At 39.8% G+C, this 27,793-nt stretch overlaps 1 protein-coding gene across 5 annotated transcripts in view; it reads left to right on the forward strand.

Annotated features, from left to right (window-relative positions):
* Positions 1–291: 291 nt before the first annotated feature.
* TXNDC8 (thioredoxin domain containing 8) overlaps positions 292–27,793 on the forward strand; it is a 34,439-nt gene continuing 6,937 nt past the window's right edge. The window contains exons 1-5 of one of the 5 annotated variants that reach the window (XM_063594274.1): positions 292–427; positions 3,873–3,977; positions 8,904–8,963; positions 11,944–12,009; positions 14,180–14,586. In XM_063594274.1, the coding sequence (XP_063450344.1) occupies positions 404–427; positions 3,873–3,977; positions 8,904–8,963; positions 11,944–12,009; positions 14,180–14,311 (387 nt within the window). In that variant the 5' untranslated portion in view covers positions 292–403 and the 3' untranslated portion in view covers positions 14,312–14,586. Of the gene's footprint in view, positions 428–554; positions 764–3,872; positions 3,978–8,903; positions 8,964–11,943; positions 12,010–14,179; positions 24,034–27,793 lie in introns of those variants that run through there. The other 4 variants (XM_063594275.1, XM_008963260.3, XM_063594276.1 and 1 more) reach the window with 4 other exon arrangements.

Below are 27,793 nucleotides of genomic sequence, written 5' to 3' on the forward strand. Positions count from 1 at the left end.
AACAGCAAAATCGCATCTTCAAATTCTTAAGTGAAAATCTCATCTATTTAATATTACTCTGCTTACTTCTCATTTGGTGATGGGACGGAGGGATTAGAGAAGGGAGAAGGATATTTAGAAATAGGTTATAAAAGATGAAAATAAAGCAAACACATTACTGATTCTGCATATAAAGCCCTCAGTTTTCTGATTCTTGGCTGTCCACAAGTGAACTAGTCATGGCATAAAAGTGAAATAGGATCCAAAGTCTGCCAAAGTTCCAGGTTCTGAGATGACATGTTTAATGATGTCATAGAGAAGTTACCCATGTATTCCAGGCAGGATACTGTAATAAATAGGAGACAGCTACAGTGATCCAACTAAACCAACAGGGGATTTTCATCAGCACTTCCCTGGTGTAATCATGGTACAGATTATTAAAGACATGGCAAGTATTTATTTGGCTTCACTGAATATTTCAAATGTGGCCATCTTGGGAACAGATTTGAAAAACTTTAAGAATATGTTCTCTCTATCCAGTATTCTATCATTGCATTGTAGCAAGGGGAGAGTTCTAAATTCTTGTTCTTTACCTTGTTCCTTGAGGGATGGTACTATCAAGAAAAGCAGCCAAGGGGCAAATTGATAAAGAAGGGCTTTCTTCCTCCTGGACTTTTATTTCCTGCATGACTTCAGGTGAATCCCAGACCAGCTCCTAGTACATCCCATCCTGTATCTGATCCCATGGATCCTACCTCAGTTGTGCTTGGAAAATTCCATGGAAGTAAGGAAGTCCACATCTTTTCTCTTATCCAAGGAAAAAGAACAGAAACCCCAGATGTGGAATGGGGTGGGAAAATTGGGAACAGGCCAATGTTGCTGTCACAACAAATCTAAATTCATGTATAGGACAGAGATAATTCTTGATTTATAAAGGAGAAAATTGCCTCTAAAAGAGAGATTCAGGGCTAGTTCGTTTAAGAGGTGGTGTGGGCATTAGAACCCAGACCTTCTGATGCCTGCCCTCATTACAAGAAGTCAAGAGCTGGAGGAGGGGAGGGGGTTTGTGGCCTGAGCCTCATGTCCACCAGCACTCTCAGATTTAGACTTGTGACATTTTCCCCAAAGGTGGCTATACAGATCACAAAAATGACACCAGCTTGAAAGAGAGTACTGCCCTGTAACTTTGACATAAGAACATGTTTTGAAACATCACACATTTGCTAATGCTTTTGACACTTATTGTTTTAATGTTCTGGGGATGTCACAGAATAGCCTGGAGCCTTATTCCCGCAGAAGACCTTTCATCTCCTCCCCAGGGACCTTTCCGGAGGCCCTGATCTCCATCCCATCTTTATTCAGATGCCACCTTCTCTTTGAGGTTGACCTTGACCATCCGGACTACAGTTGTAATCCAACCCCCATTCTTCCTTCCTACTTCATTTTCTTTTTATTTTCTTTATTAGCAATTAGCACTAATATACTACAAATATTACCTATTGACCTTATAGTAAGCTTCCCATTCTAAAATGTAAACTCCATGGAGACAGAAGGCATAGTTTTTGTTTTGTTTTGTTTTGTTTTTGTCCACAGTGGTATCCTAGCAGTTTGTGCAGAAGCTGGCATAGTATAGGCCTCAATACGCATATGTTAAATAAATACCTATACTATGAGAGTATTCCCTTCAGATAGTTTAGTCAAGTCAAGTTCATGGGTCCAACTAGGCCAGCTCACACCCAAACAACAACTACTGGAAAGTGAAGAGTGTTGGGAGCTTGTGAGGATAGCATCTACCTTACAACTTCAGAAGCAAGTGAGAAATAAAGGCTTGGCAAGGCTCTCTGAAAAGTTAGTTACTCCCTCCTAGAGGAATATTGATAAAGAAAGAGAGTGCATCTTCTTTGAGTCATCACTTTCACCTGATTGAAACTAAACAAAGTAGCCACATAATTGTCAAGGCTATTATAGAGCAGGCATGTTGTATTAGTCTATTTGCATACTGCTATGAAGAAATGCCCAATACTTGGTAATTTATAAAGAAAAAAAGAGCTAATGAACTCACGGTTCCACATGGCTGGGAAGACCTCACAATCATGGTGAAGGTGAAGGAGGGGCAAAGGCATGTCTGACATGGCGGCAGGCAAGACAGCGTGTGCAGGGGAACTGCCCTTTATAAAACCGTCAGATATTTTGAGACTGACTCACTGTCATGAGAACAGCATGGGAAAAACCCACCCCCATAATTCATTTACCTCCCACTAGGTCTCTCCCATGACATGTGGGGATTATGGGAGCTACCATTCAAGATGAGATTTGGGTGGGGCCTCAGCCAAACTGTATCACATGTCATTTGTATGGATTAAACCCATCCATAGTGGGAATAGGCCTTGCTTGACTTAATACAATTAACAATCCCATCCCCCTCCTCTTAATGTTTGGTCCAGGAATAAGCACACAATGCAATTAGGGCCAATAAAAGGGAGAATAAGTCCTAATTCTATAATGAACTCAGGAGTGGATTTTTTGTAGTGGTTAAGGAAATAGGAACTGGAGTCAGGCTGCCTAGGATACCAAGGCCAGCTACACCACTCACCAGCTAATTGATCATGATAAAGTTAGTGAACTTCACTTTTCTCATTTGTAAAATGGAGATAATAATAGCACACACGTTGTAGTGTTGTTGTAAAGATTATGGGAGAGAATATAGGGCACAGAGTAAATTAGCTACAATTGTTGCAATTCCAGTGAGAAAAGGAAAAATCTTGAACAGAGTACTATGTATTAGCAAATCATTCATTCATCAAGAAGACACGCAGGCTGGGCGGGGTGGCTCACACCTGTAATCCCAGCACTTTGGGAGACTGAGGTGGGAGGATGGCTTGAGTCCAGGAGGCAGAGTCTGCAGTGAGCTGAGATCGCACCACTACACCCCAGCCTGGATGAACAGCCAGACCCTGTCTCCAAAAAATAAAATTAAATTAAAATAAAAATAAAGAAAACACTCTATGAGCACTTACTCTATGAGTACACTATGAGCACTTATGTGTCAGTTAGGGATCATGGGAGGTACAGGAATGAATCAAGATTAAATCCTGTAAGGACTTGGGGAGATCAATCATGCATGAAATAACTAGTGTAGGACCAGTCACTTGTCATAAAGCAAGCAAATATAGATGCAGTCATCTGAGTCCCAGGAAGGGAAACCTTTATTTACTTAGATGATACAAACAGTTGATGGGAAATTCACTTGACATTCAGCAATAAGCATGTCAAATCCTTAAATGTATAGTTTTAACTGTAGCTGTAATAATGATCACTTCCCCCCTCAAAAAAACAAGAAATTACTCAAGGTGTGAGATTAATTCTTCTCCTTTTAAAGTTCACTAGTCATGCATGTTTAGGCCCTTGTTTAATAAAAATCCAGTACTATAGATATCCACCCTCCAGCCCCCATCCCTCCACCCTCCAGCCCCCATCCCTCCCTGGCCAACCTGTTTCTCCTCAGAGGTAACCACCGTTATCAACTTCCATTACCAACCTTTTTGGTGCATAGACTTCCATGATTTTTATGTACTTACAAAGAGAAATATATTTGACATGAGGGACATTTAAGGTGGGGTCAGCTAGAGAACAATGGCATGGTACACCTGGTTAAGGTTTTTAAGAACATGGCCAGATAAGGTGGCTCACACCTGTAATCCCAGCACTTTGGGAAGCTGAGGCAGGAGGATCACTTGAGCCCAGGAGTTTGAGACCAGCCTGGGCAGCATAGTGATACCCTGGTTTTAAGAAAACCAAAAACAAAACCACAACTAATCTGTCATCATCTTCTCTACAAAATGTCATGAGATTCAGTGATTATGCACATTTCCTCATTTATTTTCTGTTTTCAGAATGAATTTAAAACATTTTTGACAGCTGCCGGACACAAACTCGCAGTGGTTCAATTTTCTTTGAAACGGTGTGGTCCCTGCAAAAGGATGTTTCCTGTTTTCCATGTGAGTACAACCAGTATCTATCTCATAGTTTCAGAAGAAATTTAAAGTTCCAGAATATTTTTCCCAGTAATTCTTAAAAGTTTGGCAATTATGAGCCATTCTGGAGCCATAGATTTTTGAAGCACCCTGATTAACTGAAGATAATATACCGAGATCTAATTAGATAATGAGTGTACACACCAGAAGATTAATACTACTTGTCCACAGGTAATTCTGCAAGAACATCCCAAGATGTGCAAAGGAGTCCAACTGTACAAATTAATGGATTCTTCATATTACAGCAATGACATTTTACCAAAGTTTCAAGAGTTCAGAACTTTCAAACACTGGATTAGAATACAGATAAATATGATATTTGTTTGAAATATAACATAAAAGAATAAATTTCTCCCAATTCTTCAACCTTATTATCAGAACAAACCATATGTCTTTGTTATTTTTCCTATAGCTTTATTGATATATATTTGTTAAATATCTTTATTGAGGTATAATTGTTAAATAAACAAAATCTGTTTATTTAATGTATACAATTGATGTTGGGACATATGTATACACCCATGATATTATCACCACAATCAAAATCCATCACCTCCAAATGAAACCTTGTGTACATCTGCTTTTGTGTGTGTGTGTATGTGTGATAAGAACACTTAACATGGAATCTACACTAAATTTTTAAGTGTGCAACACCCTAATGTTAACTCTAAGCACTATGTTGTATATCACAGTGGTCCCCAACCTTTTTGACACCAGGACCAGTTTTGTGGAAGACAATTTTTCCATGGACTAGGGCTTAGGGTAGGGGGTGCCGGGATGGTTTCAGGAAGAAACTGTTCCACCTCAGATCATCAGGTATTAGATTCTCATAAGTAGTGCAACTTAGCTCCCTCACATGCACGGTTCAGAATACGGTTCTTGCTCCTAGGAGGATCTAATTCCACGCTGATCTGACAGGAGGCAGAGCTCAGGCAGTAATGACAGCTCGCCCACCACTCACCTCCCGTTGTGCAGCCTGGTTCCTAACAGGCCGTAGACTGGCCCTGGGATTGAGGATGCCTGGTATATCAGATCTCTAGAACTTATCATCCTGTACAACTGTATCTTTATACCCATTAAACAACTCATTTACTCCTTCCCTGTTCCCTGGCAACCTCCATTATATTTTCTGCTTCTGTAAGTTGACTATATTTTACATACTTCATAAAAATTGAATCATGCAGTATTTATTCTATGGTGACTCACTCGTTTCACTTAGCATGATGTCCTCCAGGTCCGTACATGTTATTGCAATGAGGCGAATAATACGTCTTGCATGTTCCTTTCTTGTCCTTGATTTACTTTGTAAAACATTCTAGTGAGTTGTAATTATATATTTATATTAAATCTTTTTCCCACATACACATTGGTTCATGTTTTCATAGTCTCCAAATGAATCTTTTAATATCTATACAATATTTTATCTGGTTAATTTCTGTAATATCCTACTTAACAGTTTTTAACATTTTATATATTTATTTTTGGTATAACATACTGCAGAAAGAATCTCAGGGCACTTTTTTTCATTTTTCCTTAGTGTATAAAACTTTACATGGTTTTATGGTCACTTTTGTAAAGTTTATTCCTTCAAATATAAAGAATACTCTATACAGCTAAAAATACTCTGGTTTATTTTTAGCAAGGTTTCTAACATTTCTACTTTTTTTAATCCACCTGAGCCTCAGTCACAGCCTGAGTTAATTTTAACCACAGTCACAATCTTTGATATTTAATTTAAAATGAACTTATATTCCAATAGAGAAACTGGCTACATAACATCACAACATCCCTTATCTGCCTAAAATTCTTAGAATATCTAGAAGGGAGGCCAGCCATGGTGGCTGATGCCTATAATCTCAGCACTTTGGGAGGACAAAGAGGGAGGATTGCTTGGGGCCAGGAGTTCCAGACCACCCTGGCCAACATAGTGAAACCCTGTCTGTATTTAAAAATAAAAAATGAAGAATATTCTGAGGGAACATTTTAGTTTCTGACAGGTCCTACCATGCTGACACTCAAGACTTAGGAAAGAGGATCTCCTTGACTTTGCCACAGAATATCTAGTGTTCAGTTTTTTAACCACTCTTCAGAACAGCACAGACCCACCTGTGGAGATTCTAACTTCGCCATAACCAGTTTTTTCTTGTAATGTTTGAACTTTTGCAAAAGAAGACATTCCTGTATTATGTGTGTAATTTTTTTTAACTCATAGTATATGAGGGGGTTGGAGGAAGACTTTACTTACCCTAGATCAGGGGTCCCTAACCCCCAAGCCATGGACCAGTACCACTCCACAGGTCCATGGCCTATTCGGAACTGGCCACACAGCAGGAGGTGAGCGGCCAGCGAGTAAGCATTACCTCCTGAGCTCTGCCTCCTGTTATATTAGCGGCAGCATCAGGTTTTCATAGGAGTGCAAACCCTATTGTGAACTGCACATGCGAGGGATCTAGGTTGCACCCTCCTTATGAGAATCGAATACCTGATGATCTGAGGTGGAACAGTTTCATCCTGAAACCACTCCCCCACCCCCAGTCTGGGGAAAAAAATGTCTTCCATGAAACTGGTCCCTGGTACCAAAAAGGTTAGATGACTGTATCAGTCAGAGATCAAAGCAAGAAACATAAACCACATTAGAACCAAATTAGAAAAGAATTTTAATACAAGGAATTAAATGCTCATAAAATCATCAGAAGACTGGGTGAATGGGCTTGGGACAGAAACTCCACGAACCACTCTTCAGAGCACCACAGACCCACATGTGGAGATTCTAACTTTGCCATAACCAGAAGTCACGGGAAACGGGAGGCCATGATTGGGAGTTAAAGAACCAACAACAGAGCAGTGGTCAGAGTCAGAAGCAGAATTAGGCAGCTACTACAGCCACCATGGCCTCTGGACATCTAAGAAGTTAATTTCTGGACCCTGAGTCTGGCTGCCACCACTGCTTGCCTCTAGCACAACCAGTACCCATGACCTCGCTTTCCACCAAAAAAGAAGAAGAAAATAGCTTCTGTCTCATTTACACTGGCATGCATCTGACTGGTAAAATGAAATTTGCATCCAGAACTCTAGCTGCAAGGGAGGCAAAGAAATCTTCACCACTTTTCCTTTCCAGGCTCTCCAGGATGGTGAAATGGAAGTTAGTTAGCAAAACCATTATTCAAGAGAGGGAAAGAATTCAAGATATTTTCAGACACACAAAAACTAAAAGTTTACTAACCACAGAATCTCTCTGAAGAAATTGCTAATGGATGTATTACAACAAGAAAAAAAAAACAGTGAATCATAAGAAAATGTGGGTTTTAAGAAGTGATTGAAATTATGCAAGAGCAGGGTTCAACAAACTTTTCCTGTAAAAGACAAGATAGAAAATATTTTCAGCTTTGCAGGCCATATGATCTCTGTCACAGTTACTCAACTTTGCTGCTGTAGTGCAAAATCCAGTGACAACACAAAAACAGATGGGCAACTAGTTCCAATAAAACTTTATTTAAAAAAACAGGTAGAGGGCTGGATTTGGTCCACAGGGCATAGTTTGCTGATCCTGGGCTAAGAGGATCACTAGGCATAGATCCCTGAAAAGAACATTTCTGGAAAAGGAGAGGCTAAAATTTTGTTAAGAAATTGTATGATGTGATCGGGGGAAGGCAATATGTAGTCTGTGAGGCTTACATATAGTGTGCAATGGAAGTGGCAAAAAATGAGCCTCAAAAAGGAAGCTGAGGCCAGATCAAGTAGGATCTTGTGTTATAACTTAACAAACTGCTGTGGAGAGTCCAATAGGACAATTTTAAGAAGGATTTTGCCGCAATCAAATGTGGCATTTAGAAAATATTTTTGGAGGTTGCACAAGAATAGATTGGAAAGTCTAAAAGCAGGAAACCCAGAGTGAATGTCAGTAATGATAGGTTTTTCCAAAACTAGAGCAGTGACTTTCAGAGGAAAAGGAAAGATCAAAATTCAGGAAACATTTTAGAGTTAGATCAACAGAAATAAGCGACTAGAAATACATGAGATATGATTTTAAGCAAACAATTCAAAATGCCATCAAGTGTCCTTAAGGTATGAACACAGCTGTCTGAAAAGACACCCAGGAGCTGACATTTACAGGCCACTGTTGTCACTGCTGCTGCTGTGGCTGCTGCCACTTCCTCCTCCCCTAGGCCCACTACCAGCACCATGGTCACCGCCACTGCCAAAGATGATTCCAGAACAAAACAGTAGTAGGAGGGAGTTACTTCTTCCCTCCTCCCCTTCCATTTCCTGCAAATACTTCCCATTGGAAGAAGCTAATTGGAAGTCAGCCAGCAATGGAACCTGGAAAATCTAGTTTCCACACATAGTAGAGCACAGAGAGACGGCAACAGGAGTGCAAATAAATTAGGTTAATGGTCAGCATTAAAATGTTGTCATCGCTTCAAGCAGAACAGCCTTCTAGCACCAGTAGCACCAGCACCTCCCAAAATGCCAGGCAAGAGAAGGTAGAGTTTGGCTCAGAGAACTGTATCTCAAAGATCACTGAAGACAGACTCCCCCAACTGCTCTCCCAGGAGAAAGCTACTCTACTATCCCTTCCTCCACCCCACAAAGTAAGTCTGGATCCACCACGCACATTCTGTTATGTCTTTGCCAACCTTGAAACTCTAATCTTCAGTTTGGTTCTTTGACTCTGCTTCTGCCACTGGTCCTTACATCATCTGACCTTGGCATCATCTGGTATTTGACTTGATGCTTCAGGCTCTAGGCTGTAGTGAAATGTCAGAATGATGCTTAGTCCTCTTTAACAGCCTTTTTGTTCAATTTTCTTTTCTACTGAAAAGACACTTCCAGTGTGTATTTTAATATTAACACCAAACTAATGGGAAATATTTATTTTTTATTTTGAAGGCTATGTCTGTGAAATACCAAAATGTATTTTTTGCTAATGTGGATGTGAACAATTCTCCGGTAAGAATCTTAAATCTTCTGTGCAGATACTCAAAATCCAAAGGCATTGTAATTGAATAGCACTGTCTCAGTAATTATTAATACATGACCAATTTAAAATCAACTAGAATTTTACATTTTTTCTAATAACTACAGTAAACTTCCTCATTATGCTCTTATATGTTTTGTATTACTTAAAAGCAAAAAAAAAAAGATTAGCAAGAAAAAGATTAGCTCTCCTGATACCCCTCTCCCCTCTTACGCTGTGGCAGGCCTCACTAATCAATCCCAGTTTTCTTCACCACTTGCTCTGCGTTCTGCCTCAGAATCCTCCTCAGCAGAGTTGCTCTAGGGAGACAGTAGAAATCTGTTAAAGTTGAGCTCAAGGTGAAAGATGGTTTTCATCCCTGTGATGGATTGTTAATCAATTTCTTTATTTGGGGGGTGGGGGACAGAGTTTCACTCTTGTTACCCAGGCTGGAGTGCAATGGCGTGATCTTGGCTCACCATAACCTCCGCCTACTGGGTTCAAGTGATTCTCCTGCCTCAGCCTCCCGAGTCGCTGGGATTACAGGCATGTGCCACCACACCCGGCTAATTTTGTATTTTTATTAGAGACAGGGTTTCTCCATGTTGGTCAGGCTGGTCTTGAACTCCCAACCTCAGGTGATCCACCTGCCTCAGCCTCCCAAAGTGTTGGGATTACAGGCGTGAGCCACTGCATCCGGCCTTGTTAATCAATTTCTAAAACCTACCTCAGTGCATTACAGACATCTTAATATATTTTGCTTTTCTCTTGCAATATCTTATGCTTTTTGTGTGTTTTTTTGAAGCATCATAAGAAATTCCCAGAAATCCCTTCTTCCTGTCTCTGGAGCCATCCTTCCTCATCCCATCCCCCCAAAAAATAATCAACCCCATAACCTCAAACAAAGTGTGTCTTATTAATACACACAATGTTTCTACAAAATTATTATTTTTAACATCTGTTCATTTGTAATGATGAGAGGTACCAACAGGTGGTCTATCCACATGTTAGAATGCATTTGAGCTTTAGAATGAAAAAAGTGATATCTACCATTCTGCCCTTTAATGATTTTATGACCCATTATAGTTCAACCTCCATAAACTTCAGTTTCTTCATTTGTAAAACAGGATAATAACACTTAACCGAAGATAAAATGAGATAAAATACATTAAATAAATGACATGGTGCCCAGAGCATAATATAAGTTCCCTTTCTCCATTTCCTTCAAGCTTCATTAAAGTGTGAGTGTTTAATTGCCCTTTAGGATGAATCATAACCTATAAATTCAGAATACACAGCTAGTATGACTATCTCTTTACCTTTTCTATATTCACAGAGTTGTGCAATCATCACTACAGTCAATTTTAGAACACTTTCATCACTCTAAGAAGAAACACTGTACCCTTTAGTAGTTACACCCAATTCCCTCCATCCTCCACCCCCCAGTCCTAGGCAACCACAAATCCACAGTAAGCAAAATAGATTTGCTTATTCTGAACATTTCCTATAAAGGGAATCATAGAATATGTGGTCTTTAGTCTCTGGCTGCTTTCACTGCATACATTTTCAAGGTGCATTCATATTATAGAATGTATCAGTACTTTGGCCAGGCACAGTGGCTCACACCTGTAATATCAGCACTTTGGGAGGCCCAGATGGGTGGATCGCTTGAGGTCAGGAGTTCAAGACCAGCCTGGCCAATGTGGCGAACCCCCATCTCTACTAAAAATACAAAAATTGGCCAGGCATGATGATGCACACCTGTAATCCCAGCTACTTGAGAGGCTGAGGCAGGAGAATCGCTTGAACCTGGGAGGCAGAGGTTGCAGTGAGCCCAGATTGCGCCACTGCACTCCAGCCAGGGCGACAAGAGCGAAATTCCAACTCAGAAAAAAAAAAAATGGTATAAACATTAGTGTACAAATTTTTGTGTAAACAAAATTTCCATTTCCCTTGGGTATATATCCAGGATTGGAATTTTGGGGTAATATGGTAACTCTGTGTTTAACTTTCTGAGGAAGTGGCAAACTGTTTTCTAAAGCAGCTGCACCATTTTACATTCTCACCAGCAATGGATGAGAGCTCTGATTTCTCCACATCCTTGCCAACCTGTGTTATTGTCTGGCTTTTTGATTAGAGCTCATTGTCTTTGAAGGTAAAACAAAATGCATAATTGTCTAATAGTAATTTATGTATCAGTTGTTATCACTGTGTGGTCATGAAAAATTATAATACAGTATGTCTTCACGTGTGTGTGTGTGTGTGTGTGTGTGCATGAGTAGCAGGGCAAGAGATTTAATGCCAACAAAATGATTGGTATATTAGAGAGAGATGTCCTGTTCTGTTGATCCTGTGGGTGACTAATTTTCTTTTGACTCCTAAACAAGAAAAACAAAAACTAATCTTTGAAAGTAGTTTGAAATAGATTAAAACAATTGGGATTCTGGCATATTTTCTCATATTTTGGCTCCAAATCTTTCACAAAGATTGGCAGTGAAGGACTTAAAAGAAAGACATGTATAAGCCTTACTTAAAATGCTAGATCAGGATGCGTTCCACGTCTCAAGTAGAGTTATAAAGATTTGTTTACTCTTTTCTATTTTTGCAATAAGCTCTTCTTATACTGAGTTCCACTGGGGCCCCTCTGTACTCTTTCACGAGGTCCTTTAAATGCAGCTCATATTGTTATTAAGCATCTATTCTGTTGTGGCCTCCATCTCTTACCCACCTCCTGGTTCTATGGGATGAAAAAGCCCAGGAACGCTGTAACGATCATTTTCTATCAATCATTTTATGTCAATCATTGTGACATTCCTGAAGGAATGTCAGAAAAGTTCATAGCAGGAGAGTCTGTAAAGTGTCAGGTGTCCTTGGAATTTCAGACACGCCTCCTAAAAAGTTACCAAATAACATGCTTGGTACAGAGAGAGGACACCAATACTGTAACTTCATGCCATTTCTTTGCTTTCCCAGGAGCTGGCTGAAACTTGTCACATCAAAACAATACCCACATTTCAGATGTTCAAGAAAAGCCAGAAGGTATGTTTCCAGGGTAACCAGCAGGGTTGAATTAGATTATAGAACCATCAGAGTCCCTCAAAAAAGCCTGGCTGTCCTGGGTGGATGAAATAACTACATTTATTTTTAATGCTTACCAATATAATCCTTTACATACAAGTATGTTGTACTTTACATACAACAACTTTACATACAACTTTACAAAGGGTTAAAAAATGTATGACTTATTAATAAATCTCCCCATTCAGACCATCTGAGGTATCCAAGTCCATAAGTATTTTCCCACTATTATCTCTACACTGGGGCAAAACCATCAAGAAAGACTCTTTCAGAGAAAGACATTCTGAAATTCTTACAAAAATGTATACAAGTTGCAGGCCAGGCGCGGTGGCTCACGCCTGTAATCCCAGCACTTTGGGAGGCCAAGGCGGGCAGATCACAAGGTCATGAGATCGAGACCATCCTGGCTAACAGTGAAACCCCGTCTCTACTAAAAATACAAAAATTAGCCAGGCGTGGTGGGGGGTGCCTGTAGTCCCAGCTACTTGAGAGGCTGAGGCAGGAGAATGGCATGAACCCAGGACGCGGAGCTTGCAGTGAGCCAAGATCGCGCCACTGCACTCCATCCAGCCTGGGTGACAGAGTGAGACTCCATCTCAAAAAAAAAAAAAAAAAAAAAAATGTATACAAGTTTAAACAATACTTGAGGAAATGCTAACCAAAACCTATCACAAAGCAATATTGCCCAGTGGTTGAGCATGCAGGCTTGGGATTCAGGTTCCCATGATTCACATACTGCTTCTAGCACTTCCTAGCTGTAGCGCCTTGAGTAGTGTATTTAATCTGTTTATATCTTAGTTTTCCTATTTATACATGGATCATAATAAATTTTCCCCTCATAGGGTTGGTGTGATAATTAAATGAATTAACATGACTCAGGTGTTTAGACCCATCCTGGCATTAAGTGCTTACTGTGTTGTTAGTTATCTTAAAAATATTAATGGAATGAAATGTCTAAAATATTCAGCAAGTTATGAAACTAGTACTTTGTTCTTTTTTTTGTCGGGGGCAGGGGGATGGAGTCTTGCAAGGTCACCCAGGCTGGACAGCAGTGGCATGATCTCCCGATCTCAGCTCACTGCAACCTCCGCCTCCTGGGTTCAAGGTATTTTCCTACTTCAGCCTCCTGAGTAGCTGGGATTACAGGCAAGAATCAACATGCCCAGCTAATTTTTGTATTTCTAGTAGAGATGGGGTTTCACCATGTTGGCCAGACTGGTCTCAAACTCCTGGCCTCAAGTGATCCATCCACCTTGGCCTCCCAAAGTAATGGGATTACAGGCATGTGCCACCGCACTTGGTGGAAACTAGCACTTTCTTATATGGCCGGGGGCATTGGCAATTTTCCATACCTTATGAAATGCGATTTTGCAAACATATGTAGGAGACACAAAATGTTTATTTTGTTTTACACAATTACCCCATTCCTGGGAACTTTCGGTGCAGAAATACCTCAAGGAAAAAAAAACAGCTTCATGTATAATAATATTTGTAGCACTATATCTAGTTTTAAAAAATGAAAGCAATCTCAATGTCTTTAAGTAAAAAGGCTAAGTAAATTCTGATACATCTACTCCATGAAATAGGATGCAAGCAAAAAAAAAGTTATAAAGAATAATTTAAAGCAAAATGCATGCTTAAGCTTTGTAAAGATTATGTCTGAAGTGTAAAGAATGAAAACATTGGATATGCTAGCTGCAGAATTTTATTTTCAATTTCTAAGTATTTTCTGTAATATAGCTGGTGCAATATATTTAAATTATTTTTTAAAATAACACTACGTATTCCCTCATTTGGATTTTTACTTGAAAATTAAAGTTATTTAACATATGCTCCCTCAACTTTCCTGACTTAGATGTCCAACTGTCTACATATCATCTTTTATTATCTTCTCCTTCACTCCCATTTCGGAAATGAGAATGCTTCCTCCTTTCAAAATCAGTTTCATCCATGCAGCTTGATTGCATTCCCTACCTTCTGCTTCAGGCCTCTATCCATCAGTTACTCTCTCTAAAACTTGGAGTTTAGACACTTCTTTTTGGCACCCAGCACCCATTCTCTATTAATAGTACTCTGATTTTCCTCCAAGGAACCACTCCCTTTTGCATTCTTATCCCATGTACTTCCTTAGGGCTCCATCTCCAGGCCTACACCAACCAGTGAACTCCATCCCCATCAGAAATGGACCCTTGACTCCAGTCAAGCCAATCCAAGTCAAACCAGAGCTAATTTCAGGACTTTGCTTAAGCAGCTAGGTAAATAACCTTCTCTTTTGATATCACTGGATTTGAATTTGGGAAGATATGAGTCTGAAGCTACTACAGCTTGTCACCATGTAAAACCTGAAAACAAATCTACCACACAGAAGAAAACAGAGTCAAGCCAAGAGGTACTAATGGCATTGACTGCACCCTGAATCTATCCATGCCTGAAGCCTACACTATCCCCATAGATTCTTCAGCTATGTAAACTCTGGGTTGGTTTCTCTGTCACTTGCAACCCAAAAAATTCTGATGAACATATCTGGTGTTCTCCCAGGCTACTCTCCTTCATTTCATGGTGTAATTGTTAAAAGAGTAGAATATATTTGCAGTTTCCAATTCTCATTTTCCACTCATTCCCTCATCTATCTATCTATTTATCTTTCTGTCCTCTCTAAAGTCACCAAGGATCTCCCTGCACCTAATTTAAATAGCCATTTCTCAATTCTTGATTCCTTAGCTACACAGAAGCACCATTAACTAATGAGCTTCTATATTCTGGAAATTTTCTTCTCTTTTGACTTTATCTCTCATCCCTCCCTATGCTCTCCTCTGGCTTGTCTCCTGTTATAGTCAAATATATCCGTTTTGGATATCTATCTTTTTGGTTCAATCCATTTCCCATTCTACCTCTCTCCTTTAGCAATGTCATTCCTACTTCTAGTTCCATCTATAAATACTTTTTTACTTAGACAATTGCAATGCCCCCTTCTCACCCTCAACTTAGCACCATATCTCTGTTCTCATCTCCAGATTTGTGCACAGCTCCCTGTATGGCATCCCCTTTTTTAACATGTGATGCCCTCCCCCTCCATTGCCTATAGAATCAAGGCTAAACCATTGTATTTAAGGCTGGCATTCAAGTTTCTGCATAATTTTGACCCAATCTACTGCTCCAAGCCTTTCTCTGTTTAACTCAGATCTTCATGTATTTTTCTCATACTAGTCCAAGCACCTGAAGGAGGTCATGTCTGATTTGAAAGCTCAGTGACTAGAAGAATCCCAAGTGGATAGAAAATACTCATGATGTGTGTGATGAATGAGTGAGTGCATGAATGAATGAATGAATGTTTCTGTTTTTTCCCTGCATCCCACTGCCAGCTCAGCCTCTCCTCCTGATTCTGTCCTGGTACCAACCTGATTCAGGGCAAGTTTCTCTCCAGTTCAGTATAATTTTCTGGTTTTATTCCTGCTGCTGCTGATATTGTTTGGTAGCTGCTGCCACTCAACAGTTTTTACTCCATTTTATGATGACACAAGACTCTGAGTTCTCAACTGATTTTGTGTCTATGCTCTTGAACCAATTCAAGCTATGCTTTTGAGGAAAGGCATGGCCCTGCTTGGTCTCAATTCTGTATGGGGATGGAAGTGCCCTCAATAAGCTGGGGAGAGAGGACATTTATAAACAATTATATCTTAACTGGTCTCTAATGGATATGTATCTCTTTTGAATTGATAGATCCTGCATTCCACAGATCACTAAAGATCTCAAATCTGAATTTTCTGCCAGGCAGCTATTAGAAAACAAATTAAACCATTAAGATGATTTACACTTCCATATTCTAAGTCCAGGGTCACCCAACAAGCCTCTGATTATAATGTGGATACTCGTATCTCAAGAAGTTTTATTGAGGATTCAATTTATCATTGAATATTAGTAACTTAGCATCCTGGTTATGAATTTAAAAAAAAAAAAAACTTGAGACCATTTATGTCACATTATACAAATGAGTCTACTTCTAAACGTTTTGTACATCGTAATCATATCTTTGACAGATTCATACCTGGATCAATTTAGATATCATTTGAAAACCTCCAGAAAAATTTGTAATACTGACTTCATTTGACAAAGAATATCAATTTTCTATGCAAAAGATACAAAAAGGAGGAGGAGATCCTAAAGAGAGGGTATTACAAATCGTTTACCTCTTGTGACTCAGCCTGCAGGATTTGGTATCTGAGCAGCACTGTCAGGGTCAGTGAGGTCCCCACTTCTACACTGCCTCCAGAGCTGCAGTTAAGCCATGACACCTCTGAAACTCTCCCCTGGTCCTACCTCACGGTGACCTGCAAGGAAAGTCACTAGAACCAGATGAGGCAGGTTTGGATGGCCAGCCAAAAAGACATGTTCCTATAAATTTCCTTTTTTTTTTTTTTTTTTTTTCATAGAACTGACTAGGAAGGTGTCCATGAACATCCACTGTTTTCCTGGTGGGTCAAGAAAAATCAAATGCACTTTTTTGAGGACTACCTCCATACATGTGCTCCTCTCTTTTATCTGGGACAGCACAACTGAAAACTGACTTATTGAAGCAGTTAAGTACTGTGTGTCCTTTATTATTTTAAAAAATAAAACCTAGAGTTCAGTTCCTATTAAGGCTTCTTACAAGAAATGTCTTACATTTCTGATAAAACATCTGGCAAAGAGCCACTTGTCCATTATACCCTTTTAAATGTACATTGTATAAAAAGCTTTATGATAATTTCTCCCAGAACACAAGAGTTAGGAGAATACTCACCTCCCTTGAAAGCATGGCTCTCTTCTCTGCATTGGATCAGAAAAGTTAGGGAATCCCTTGGGCTTCTCTTTTTGCCATGGCCACCAAGAATCTCAGGATTGCCTCCTCTGCTCAAACACAGTAATCTCCCTTACCAGCAGTTTCCTGGCACTCCCTATCAGCCACCCCCACACTGCAACATCCTTGAATGGTTTCATTATTTTTTCTTCCCCTTGATTCTAGCTCATTTCAATTATTTTCAAAGTATATAAAACATCATAAAATAGAACTTGAAAAAACTAAAACAAACAAAGCTATATACACTGACCTAGGACCGTGGCAGATTATGGGCCATCCCTGGTTGCTGAAGTTTTCATGCAGAGATTGAATGAACATCTGGCAGGGATGCAATATAAGCAGTGGCTGAAGTTATGTCCTAGTTCTAGGGCAAAGAAGAGCCTAAGCAAATTCCAGGTAATAAATAAGGGGAGCTTGTTCCTTCCTGCTGTACTCCTTAGTGTTTTCATCTAGGACATCACACCATGTTTCAGGAAGATTAATTGTGGTGAATAAGATCATTCCTGTGGTTTCTTCCAGATGGGGGACCCAAAACTTTGTCTGGTCTTTGTAACCAGAATATTAAACTGCATTCTCTTGTAAGTTGTTCATAAATTGGATTTATAGACCCTCTTAAAATCTAATAAAGGCTATGAACCGTCTCCATCCGGACAAAAGAACATAGGCACATAAACTAAAATGTGAGATAATACTAGGATATTCAGTGACCGTCTGAAGCCTATCAATGGATCCCCAAAGTGAATAACTTTGGTTGTAGACCCATTGTATTAATCCGTTCTCATGCTGCTAATAAAGACACACCTGAGACTGGGTAATTTACACAGGAAAGAGGTTTAATTGATTCACAGCTCCACATGACCGGGGAGGCCTCAAAATCATGGTGGAAGGCAAAGGAGAACCAAAGGGATGTCTTATATGATGGCAGGCAAGAGGGTGCGTGCAGGGGAACTCCCCTTCATAAAACCATCAGACTCTCATAAGACTTATTCACTATCACGAGAATAGCACAGGAAAGACCCGCCCCCATGATTCAATTACCTCCTGCTAGGTCCCTCCCATGACACATGGGAATTATCGGAGCTACAACTCAAGATGAGATTTGGATACACAACTCATGGTTGGTGTATGTCTATGGAGTAGGGAAAGAGAAACCAAGAATTAGCAAGTTTGGGGCAACTGCTTAAATATCAGCCAACCATCAAAAGTTGACTCCATCTTTCATTCTTTGATTATAGAATAAAATAGTTTCCCAAAGCACTTAGGTTCACTCATAAGAGAGATGGGATATGAGTACATAGATGCTACTAAACAAATTAGTCACAAATGAATAATTCAGGAAAACCCATCTGCTAGACTGAGCTATCACATAAAGTGGGAGGAAGCTTGTGCCCTTTGTTTATGAACTGTAGGGCTCTTGCTGAGATTATAAAAGTCATTTCAACAGCATGCTCCTTCAAGTAGGTACAGGAATTAAAATAATATCAAGGAGGTGATACCGTGGTATGCTAGAAAGAGGACAAGATTGGAAGCAAGGGTCACACACTCTGTGTCTTCAAGGACCAAGTAGGGACAATAAGGTAAACAATACTTTTGAGGAAGATGTTGGCGCCTGGAGAATCACGTTCCCAACTTCTCTCTGTTCAACTTCATAAAACACAGTGCTTGATCCATCTCCCAAAAGAGCATCTTCAGTAAGTTTTTGCCATCTATAGAGTCAGACAACTGCAGGTTGAGCCCCAGGTCTGCCTCTTATTAGTGGCAATGTACCATAACCACCTTGAGGCTTAGTTTCCTTCTCTGTAAAATGGGGACACCACCTATCTTTAAACAACTGTCAGACAAATTTGTGATATTGTATCTAAAGTGCCTAGCACTGGACTTGGTAAATACTAGAAGATGTAGCTATCATTAGAGTCCCAGGATCTAGCTGTGCACAGCCATCTCTCTGAAAATGTATAAATAAATAGTAATTTAGAAATAAATTTTATGAAGACCTCTAAGGCTCTTTCAATAACTACAACATCCATTTAAGCTAAGTCATCTTAGCATTCAGGGGTTGCCTACCCAATAATATTTAACCTGTCAAGGATTGTGTTACACACAGAGATGTTCTGCATGAGGAAAAAAAGAAACCTCTCAAGTGCAGGACTCTGAAGGGTGCAGATTCCTAAAAGGGGTTCCTATCAACTCCATAAACAGTCGATGCACTGGCAGAGATTGACTGGGGGTCGGGGGGCAAGAACTAAGTGAGATGGAACAAAAGTAGGCAAAGTGTAGTAACTATTTAGAAACAACTAGCAACCTTCAGCACCGTTGCTAAAGATGCTGCTCTCTGCTTTGACAGTTCAAAGGCTCACGTGTGTCTCTTCTCCCAGGCAGGGATTAGGGTGCAGCAAGCAAGTCAGGATATGACAAGTGCAGGATTAAATCTTACCTTTATTTAAATTTTTGATATTTTGTTCATCATGTATTTTTTGCACTGGGTTTTAATACTTTTATATAATACTTATTAACATAATATTTATCTTGATTACTGAGTTTTGGCAGTTACCCCTTAAATTTTTTTTTTTTTTTAGACGGAGTCTTGCTCTGTCGCCCAGGCTGGAGGGCATGGTGCTATCTCGGCTCACTGCAAGCTCCGCCTCCCGGCTTCACGCCATTCTCCTGCCTCAGCCTCCCAAGTAGCTGGGACTACAGGTGCCAGCCATGATGCCCGGCTAATTTTTTGTATTTTTGTAGTAGAGACAGGGTTTCACCGTGTTAGGCAGGATGGTCTCGATCTCCTGACCTCGTGATCCACCCGCCTTGGGCTCCCAAAGGGCTGGGATTACAGGCGTGAGCAACCGCGCCTGGCCACCCCTTAAATTTTTTACCCCAGTACCTACCCTGCTCTTCTCCTCTGAATTTTAAGTTGTTGAAATATAGGAGTGATATGTTTGGTGATTCACCAGAAGGACTTACAAGACCCAATCACAAGTTATATTCATAGCTAAGATTTAGTACAGCAAAGAATACAGAGAAAAAGCGCAGAAAAAAAAAAGATATGCATTGATGGAGTCCAGAAAGGTCCAGCAGAGACTTCTGAGGTCTTTCCTTGTCAGATATATAGGAATGCTCTCTCTCTAGCAATGAACTTCGGGTAGCTATGTGGTATGGCCCTACTTAGGAACACCACTTTGAGCTCAGAGACTGAGGTCTTTGTGGAAGTAGGGGAGTAGTTGTGACATACACTTATCTTGTGCAACCATTGCTACACAACAGGCCATGGCAATAGAAACTCAGAACCCCAACAATAAAACCAGGGGCATATCATCAATATTGATGTGTATGCAAAGCAACTTGACACGCCAGCATGGCATGGTCCATCCCTCCAGGAATATATAACAAAGTCCGTCAATCACCAGCACAAAGAACACCTGGAGGGCCACATTTCTAGGGGGTGGTGAAGGGTCAAACATAGTTCTCTTGGAGACACACAGGAAGAAAGCAACCAGACCTGCTGCATTAACTCTTTTCTCCCAAGGAGTCACGTGGCTAATCACAATATCACCTTTATTATAAGTAGTCATAATGCTACACTGTGCTCATTGAACAATGTGGCTGGGATCTATGTCAACAGACTTCCTACTATTCCCTTGAAGCCTAGACGTTGGGGTGACCCACCTGTGGGAGAATCTGGGGCTGCAAAGAAGAAACTTACCTGTGCAGGTAAAAGAGGTATTGGTGCTTTGCACAACTATCAAGCCCCAAAAGTGAGGATATAGTATGATGGCCTTCCAGATCTATCTGGGCAGGTTTAGGGCCCACTTCCCATGTGTTGTGCAGAAAGACAGTGGGAAGAGAGCATACCTGTCCCTTGAGCAGAGCATCCCCAAAAGGAGAGAGGATAGGCACAAGTTCATTCCTTTGTGTCAGCTTAACAGATAAGCTCACCTCTAAACATGGGGAGAAGTGAAGGGATATAGGAAACAAGCATATTTTCTCAATACTGGGCATTTGAGCAGATTTTCCAGTGGAAACATGAGAACAAGTATATGAGCCATTGAAGGGAATGGCCCCCAAACCATGTTTATCCCTGAGAATAAAGTTTCACCCTACACTTCCAGTAATGGGAAAAATGACATCTCCTCTAGCCAGAGTCCAAAATCAGTTTTCCTGTTCAAGGTGTGGCTTGAGGTGAATTCCCACGACATTAGATGCACACGCTTTTGCCCTTCCACAGAAAGCCACATTGTACTGAGTACCTAGCTCTTAGGCAGTTGCATGAAGCCTCAACAACTTCAGTTGATGGCACAGAATAAGAGTCGGTGAACAGTCCCAGGGCCAAATCCGACCCTCCACTTGTTTTTGTAAATAAACTTTCACTGGAACACAGCCATGCCCATTTGTTTATGAATTGTCACTAGCTGCTTTAGCATTACAACAGCAAATTTGAGTAGTTGCAACAGAGACCAAATGGCCTGCAAAGCCTAAAACTGGTATTATCTGATCCTTTACAAAAAAAGCTTGTCAACCCCTACACAGAAGAAAAGCACTCTTGCATTATTTATGCCACCAATGCTCAAAGAATCAGATCTGTAAGCAGAGTTTCTAAATCAGCTACAAGAAAATGAAAGTAAATTTGTATTTTGCTGATATCGCACTATTAGAACAAGTTGAGAAGAAGGCCAGTATAGATAAGGAAAAAAATTAACATTGTTTTTATAGGCTCTTGTTCTTGAATTCGAGTGCATATAAATTCAAGCTGCTTGCTTGATTTTTATTTAGCTCCTCCAAAAACTTTAATCAAGCCCCTTGCAGTTGCAAAGCCTGTCTTGAGTCTTGTGAAAGTCAAAGGGGAAGTGTTCAAATACCTGCAACGTGATGCAGATGGCTCTGGGGAACAGATGGGCGGGGAGGAGTCAGAGAAAGGGGCCCAGATAGGATCAAACAGTAATTAACGTTGCCCACCTCTCCACAGAAGGTAGAGAAATTTTAAAAATTTTTATTAGACATATTCTTTTCATCTTATTCATACTATTCAATGCTTTAGTAAACTCCTCTTTTTAAAAAAGAGAATATAATATCATTATAAATTATAAAATTATATTGTACAGGCCAGATGCAGTGACTTACACCTGTAATCTCAGCACTTTGGGAGGCCGAGGCAGGCAGATCACTTTGAGGCCAGGTGTTCGAGACCAGCCTAGCAGGTGGTAGCCTAGATGGTGAAACCCCATCTCTTCTAAAAATACAAAAAAAAAAAAAAAAATCAGCCGAGTGTGGTGGCACATGTCTATAATCCCAGCTACTCAGGAGTGTGAGGCAGAAGAATCACCTGGACCCGGGAGGCGGAGGTTGCAGTGAGCCAAGATCATACCACCGCACTCCAGCTTCAGTGACAGAGCAAGACCCTGTCTCATAAAAAAGAAAAAAGAAATTATATTGTACATACATTTCTACAGCCTGCGTCCCCCGCCCCCTCAACCCCCTTCCCTGCCGCCAAAAAAAAAGTGTCTTGTGGCTGGGCACAGTGGCTCACACCTGTAATTCCAGCACTTTGGGAAGCCAAGCCAGGTGGGTTCCTTGAGCCCAGGAGATCAAGACCAGCCTGAACAACATAGTGAAACCCTATCTCTACAAAAAAAAAAAAAAATACAAAAATTAGCCAGGTGTAGTGGCAGGATTCTGTAGTCCCAGCTACTTGGCAGGCTGAGGCAAGAAGATCAAAACCAAAATTGCATATCAACTGGCCAAGATATTTTGCTATAATTATCTTTTGAGTGTGTCATTAGTCAGACTCTAAAGTCTAATTGGTACTCTCGGAAGTCCATTTATGAGGAGGGGACCGCTGTCTCCAGCCCCTTCGCATTTCGCAGCAGCAGTACTAGAATTTTTGCAGGTGATTCAATGTCTTTGGCATTAAAAAAAATTGCCCCTGGGCCGGGTGCAGTGGCTCAGGCTTGTAATCCCAGCACTTTGGGAGGCTGAGGTGGGTGGATTACCTGAGGTCAGGAGTTCGAGACCAGCCTGGCCAACATGGCAAAACCCCGTCTGTACTAAAAATACAAAAATTAGCTGGGTGTGGTGGTGGGTGCTTGCAATCCCAGCTACTCGGGAGGCTGAGGCAAGAGAATCACTTGAACCCAGCAGGCGGAGGCTGCAGTGAGCCAAGAGCACGCCATTGCACTCCTGCCTGGGCAACAAGAGCCAAAAAAACAAAAAACAAAAAAAAACAAAAAAACCTGCCTCTGGATGATGGGCAAATGCAGGGGATAGGAGGGTTCACTTCATTATTTTATTTTTGTGGATGTTTGAAAATGTTCATAATAAAAGACTTAAAAACTGATCATTGAGCTTAATTGGTTCTATTATGCATGGACAGCCACACCCCATTCTCTTGGTCTCAGCAAACCAGAGCTTATAATTTTCATTAGCAGTTATTACTAGGGTTGCAGCAGTGCATTGAGGAGAGAGAAGTAAACTCGCTCCCTTAATATTTCAGAGTGGAGCATGCCTTTGAGAGGCATAACCCGACATCGGAATAAAATGAGAAAACAATGTGAACCCTGAATATCTGAGACATGTCTCAGTTAATTTAGAAAGTTTAATTTGCCGGCCGGGCGCAGTGGCTCAAGCCTGTAATCCCAGCACTTTGGGAGGCCGAGGTGGGCAGATCACGAGATCAGGAGATAGAGACCATCCTGGCTAACACAGTGAAACCCCGTCTCTACTAAAAATACAAAAAATTAGCCAGGCGGGGTGGCGGGCGCCTGTAGTCCCAGCTACTCCGGAGGCTGAGGCAGGAGAATGGCGTGAACCCGGGAGGCGGAGCTTGCAGTGAGCCAAGATCGCGCCACTGCACTCCAGCCTGGGTGACAGAGCGAGACTCCATCTCAAAAAAAAAAAAAAAAAAGAAAGAAAAAGAAAAAGAAAAAAAGAAAAAAAAGAAAGTTTAATTTGCCAAGTTTGAGGACGTCCACCTGTGACACAGCCTCAAGAGTCCCTGATGACATGTGCCCAGGTGGTCAGAGCACAGCTTGGTTTTATACATTGTAGGGAGGCATGAGACATCAATCAACATATGTAAGATGAACATTGGTTCAGTCAAGAAAGGCAGGACAACTCAAAGTGGGGAGGGGGCTTCCAGGTCATAGGTAGATAAAAGACAAATGGTTGCATTCTTTGAGTTTCTGATTAGCCTCTCCAAAGGAGGCAATCAGATTTGGATTTATCTCAGTGAGCAGAGGGGTGAGTCTGAATAGAATGGGAGGCAGTTTGGCCCTAAGCAGTTCCCAGCTTGACTTTTCCCTTTAGCTTAGTGATTTTGGGGTCCCAAGATTTATTTTCCTTTCACATTTACCCCCTTTTCTATTTAAAAATCTTTTGGAGAAATCATTTTAGAAGAAAATGAGTTTCTGGTCTCAGGTTTCATCTGATCTCTCATGGCTAGGATGGTTTATTCCTAGACAGGTAGGTGCCAAGTTATTAGGAAAGCTTATTTTTAGCAGCTTGTGAAGCCTCACATCCTATGAAAAGAAAATAGGGGGAAGAAGGGAGAAGAACAACAACAAACAAAAGAACAATCCTGGAAAATCTGTTATAGGCCACATTACTCCATTTTGGTTGTTCGTTATTTGTTTGTTTTGAGACAGAGTTTTGCTCTTATCAACCAGGCTGGAGTGCAGTGGCACGGTCTCGGCTCACTGCAACCTCCACCTCCTGGGTACAAGTGATTCTCCTCCCTCAGCCTCCCAAGTAGCTGGGATTACAGGCATGTGCCACCACGCCTGGCTAATTTTTGTATTTTTAGTAGAGACAGGATTTTGCCACGTTGGCCAGGCTGGTCTCAAACTCCTAACCTCAGGTGATCTGCCCACGTCGGCCTCCCAAAGTGCTGAGATTACAGGTGTGAGCCACTGTGTCCAGCCTAAGTCATATTACTCTGAAGTCTACACATGGACTTCAGAAAGTGGCTTATATATGTAAATAGATTGCTGTTATTTTCTTCGGAAGTTTAAATTGTCTAGCTTCAGTTTGCAGGGCTTTAAAAAAGCACAGCTTAGTTTTCAGTGACTCCAAATTAGGAAAAATTGGGGGAAAAGATAAGAAAAAAATTGAAACATTATTTTGAAGACTTGTAGGGCCAGGCATGGTGGCTCACACCTGTAATCCCAGCACTTTGGGAGGCCAAGGTGAGCACATCACCTGAGGTCAGGAGTTCAAGACCAGCCTGGCCAACATGGTGAAACCCTGTCTCTACTAAAAATACAAAAATTAGCTGGGTAAGGTGGCGGGCACCTGTAATCCCAGCTACTTGGGAGGCTGAGGCAGGAGAATCACTTGAATCTGGGTGGCAGAGGTTGCAGTGAACTGAGATTGCAAGATCATGCCACTGAACTCCAGCTTGGGCAACAGCGAGACTCTGTCTCAAAAACAACTAAAAAAAGAAGACTTGTAGCCAAGAGAAATTACAATTTAGTCCAAACTGCAGAAAATAACATAAATGGAAAAACATTAGGCAAGACTAGAATCTAACAACAGATGTACTATAATTTTTGAAACAATTTTCTCTCTCCAGGTTCCCATTTCTACTAAAGACAAATCATGATAGGACGGATTTGCTTTATTATACTTGGACTGAGTATTTGTATACAGTGCAGCAAGAATAATTTTTTTTACATAGTCTTTTAAATTGACTTTGATGGAACTTCGTTCCATAGAAAGAATCTCAGATAAGACTTTTTTGAAGCTGAGCCCAGCCATAGATGGATTTGTACCATCAAATGCCTATGGGAATTCCTCTCCTCTTGAGGTTCCATGATAAACTTGGGGCTCCTGGGCCTGTCAGAAAGTGACATTCTTTACTTACCACAGGTCAGGAATCCTGTACAGAAACTGTGTAGACAAGGTATGAGGCCAGTTTTCCCAAGGGACTTTTATTGTTTCCATAAGTCAAATTTGATTCCTTAAGGGAAAGTACACCATTCCAAAGCTTTGGTAAAATAACCGGTTTCTCCAATTGTGTCCTGTTACAAATGAAAACAGGTTCTTATTGCACTTATGCCATAACTGTATTGCCATAAGTTAAGAATACTCACAAATAGTTTCCAAATTCTGGAGAAATCAGGTAGAGAGAAACAAATATGCTCCAAATTTTGTTCATAGGAGTATACTAAATTATTAAAAGCTGTCAATAAAGCAAAAGTTTCCTTGACTCTGAAAAACAATACAAAGGATCAGCAACATTTTAAGAAAAAGTCAAAAATATTACTTCGGTTTTTTTTTTTAGTTCAGTCCATGCAGATAACTCCTGCTCTGCTTGATATTCATGAACATTTCAGCTCTCCCTGGAGAACTGCTTGAACCTGGGAGGTGGAGGTTGCAGCAAGCCGAGATAGCACCACTGCACTCTAGCCTGAGCAACAAGAGTGAAACTTCATCTAAAAAAAAAAAGTTAAATTAGTTTACTATATCCATATATATATAGTATACAGTATATCCATATATAGTATATATATAGTATATCTATATAGTATATAGTATATCCATATATAGTATATATAGTATACATATATACAGTATATAGCATATCCATATATAGTGTATATATAGTATATATATGGATATAGTTATATCCATATATATGGATATAGTAATATACTATATTAATATAGTAATATAGTATATTAATATAGTAATATACTATATTACTATATCCATATATATGGATTTACTATATTACTATATCCATATGTATATGGATATAGTAATATAGTAAATCCATATATATAGTATGGAGAGATATATATATCTATATATAGATATATAGATATATATAGATTATATATAGATATATAGATATATAGATATATATAGATATATAGATATATAGATATAGATAGATATATAGATATATAGATATAGATAGATATATATAGATGTATATGTATTACTATATCCATATATATATGGATGTAGTAATAAAGTAATCCATATATATATAGTATGGAGAGATATATATATATATATATATCTCTTTATTTTTGTAACTTTCTTTACATCGCTCTTATTTCCTGGTTTCTTTTACCTTGTTTTATACATAACCTTTAAATAAGCTTCGAATTAGACAAAAATTATTCACCTTTTTAAAAAGGACACACTTCTTCAAAAAAGAATGTTTTCCTACAATATGTTTTTATTGAAAAATACCCAAATAATGAAATATCTATTAATTTAATATAACTTTAGATTCTCAATTATGATGAGTTTGTCTACAAGTATTTTTCCCGTTGTATTTACCTGATTATCTTAATCATTTACCCAGATTATTTATGTAAATTGTGATAGTCATCATTTAAAGTTATGGAACGACCACTGCAAAATTATTACTGAGACAGTGAAACAGATCTGACCTAACTGAATCTATCATGCTTCTAACCTCCAAGCTGTCTTTGTTCATTCCTGGGCATAGGCCAAACTAACTTTGGGAGGAACTTAGTTTATAGCTTAGCTTTGAAACAAAGATGGTAACAGTCCTTTCCTAAAACAAACTTTACTGCCTGTGGACTAGACTGCTTGAAGCCAAAAGATTAGAAGTTACTAAATTCAAGATGTAACTATTTTCATTAAACCAATATCAATGTCTTATTTATTAAAAATTACACAAGCAAAGTTCATTCTGTTTTGGGCTGGGTTTATAGTTTTGTAACCCCTATGCCAAATTTTGACACCTTATAGTGTTTAGCAGGGATAAGTATGAAATTGCTTGATTAATAAATGCAAACAAAAATGTATGCTGGCAATTCTTAAGACATTTCTAATATTACGTTTCCAATAATTTTAAAGCCAGCTTGTTTATTAAAGATTTTACTTAAGTTACATAAACTTGAAAAAGCATTTGACCAGTCTTTTATTTTTTCCTGATAA

This window comes from Pan paniscus, chromosome 11, assembly GCF_029289425.2.
Source record: "Pan paniscus chromosome 11, NHGRI_mPanPan1-v2.0_pri, whole genome shotgun sequence".
In the NCBI taxonomy this organism is placed as follows: Eukaryota; Metazoa; Chordata; class Mammalia; order Primates; family Hominidae; genus Pan; species Pan paniscus.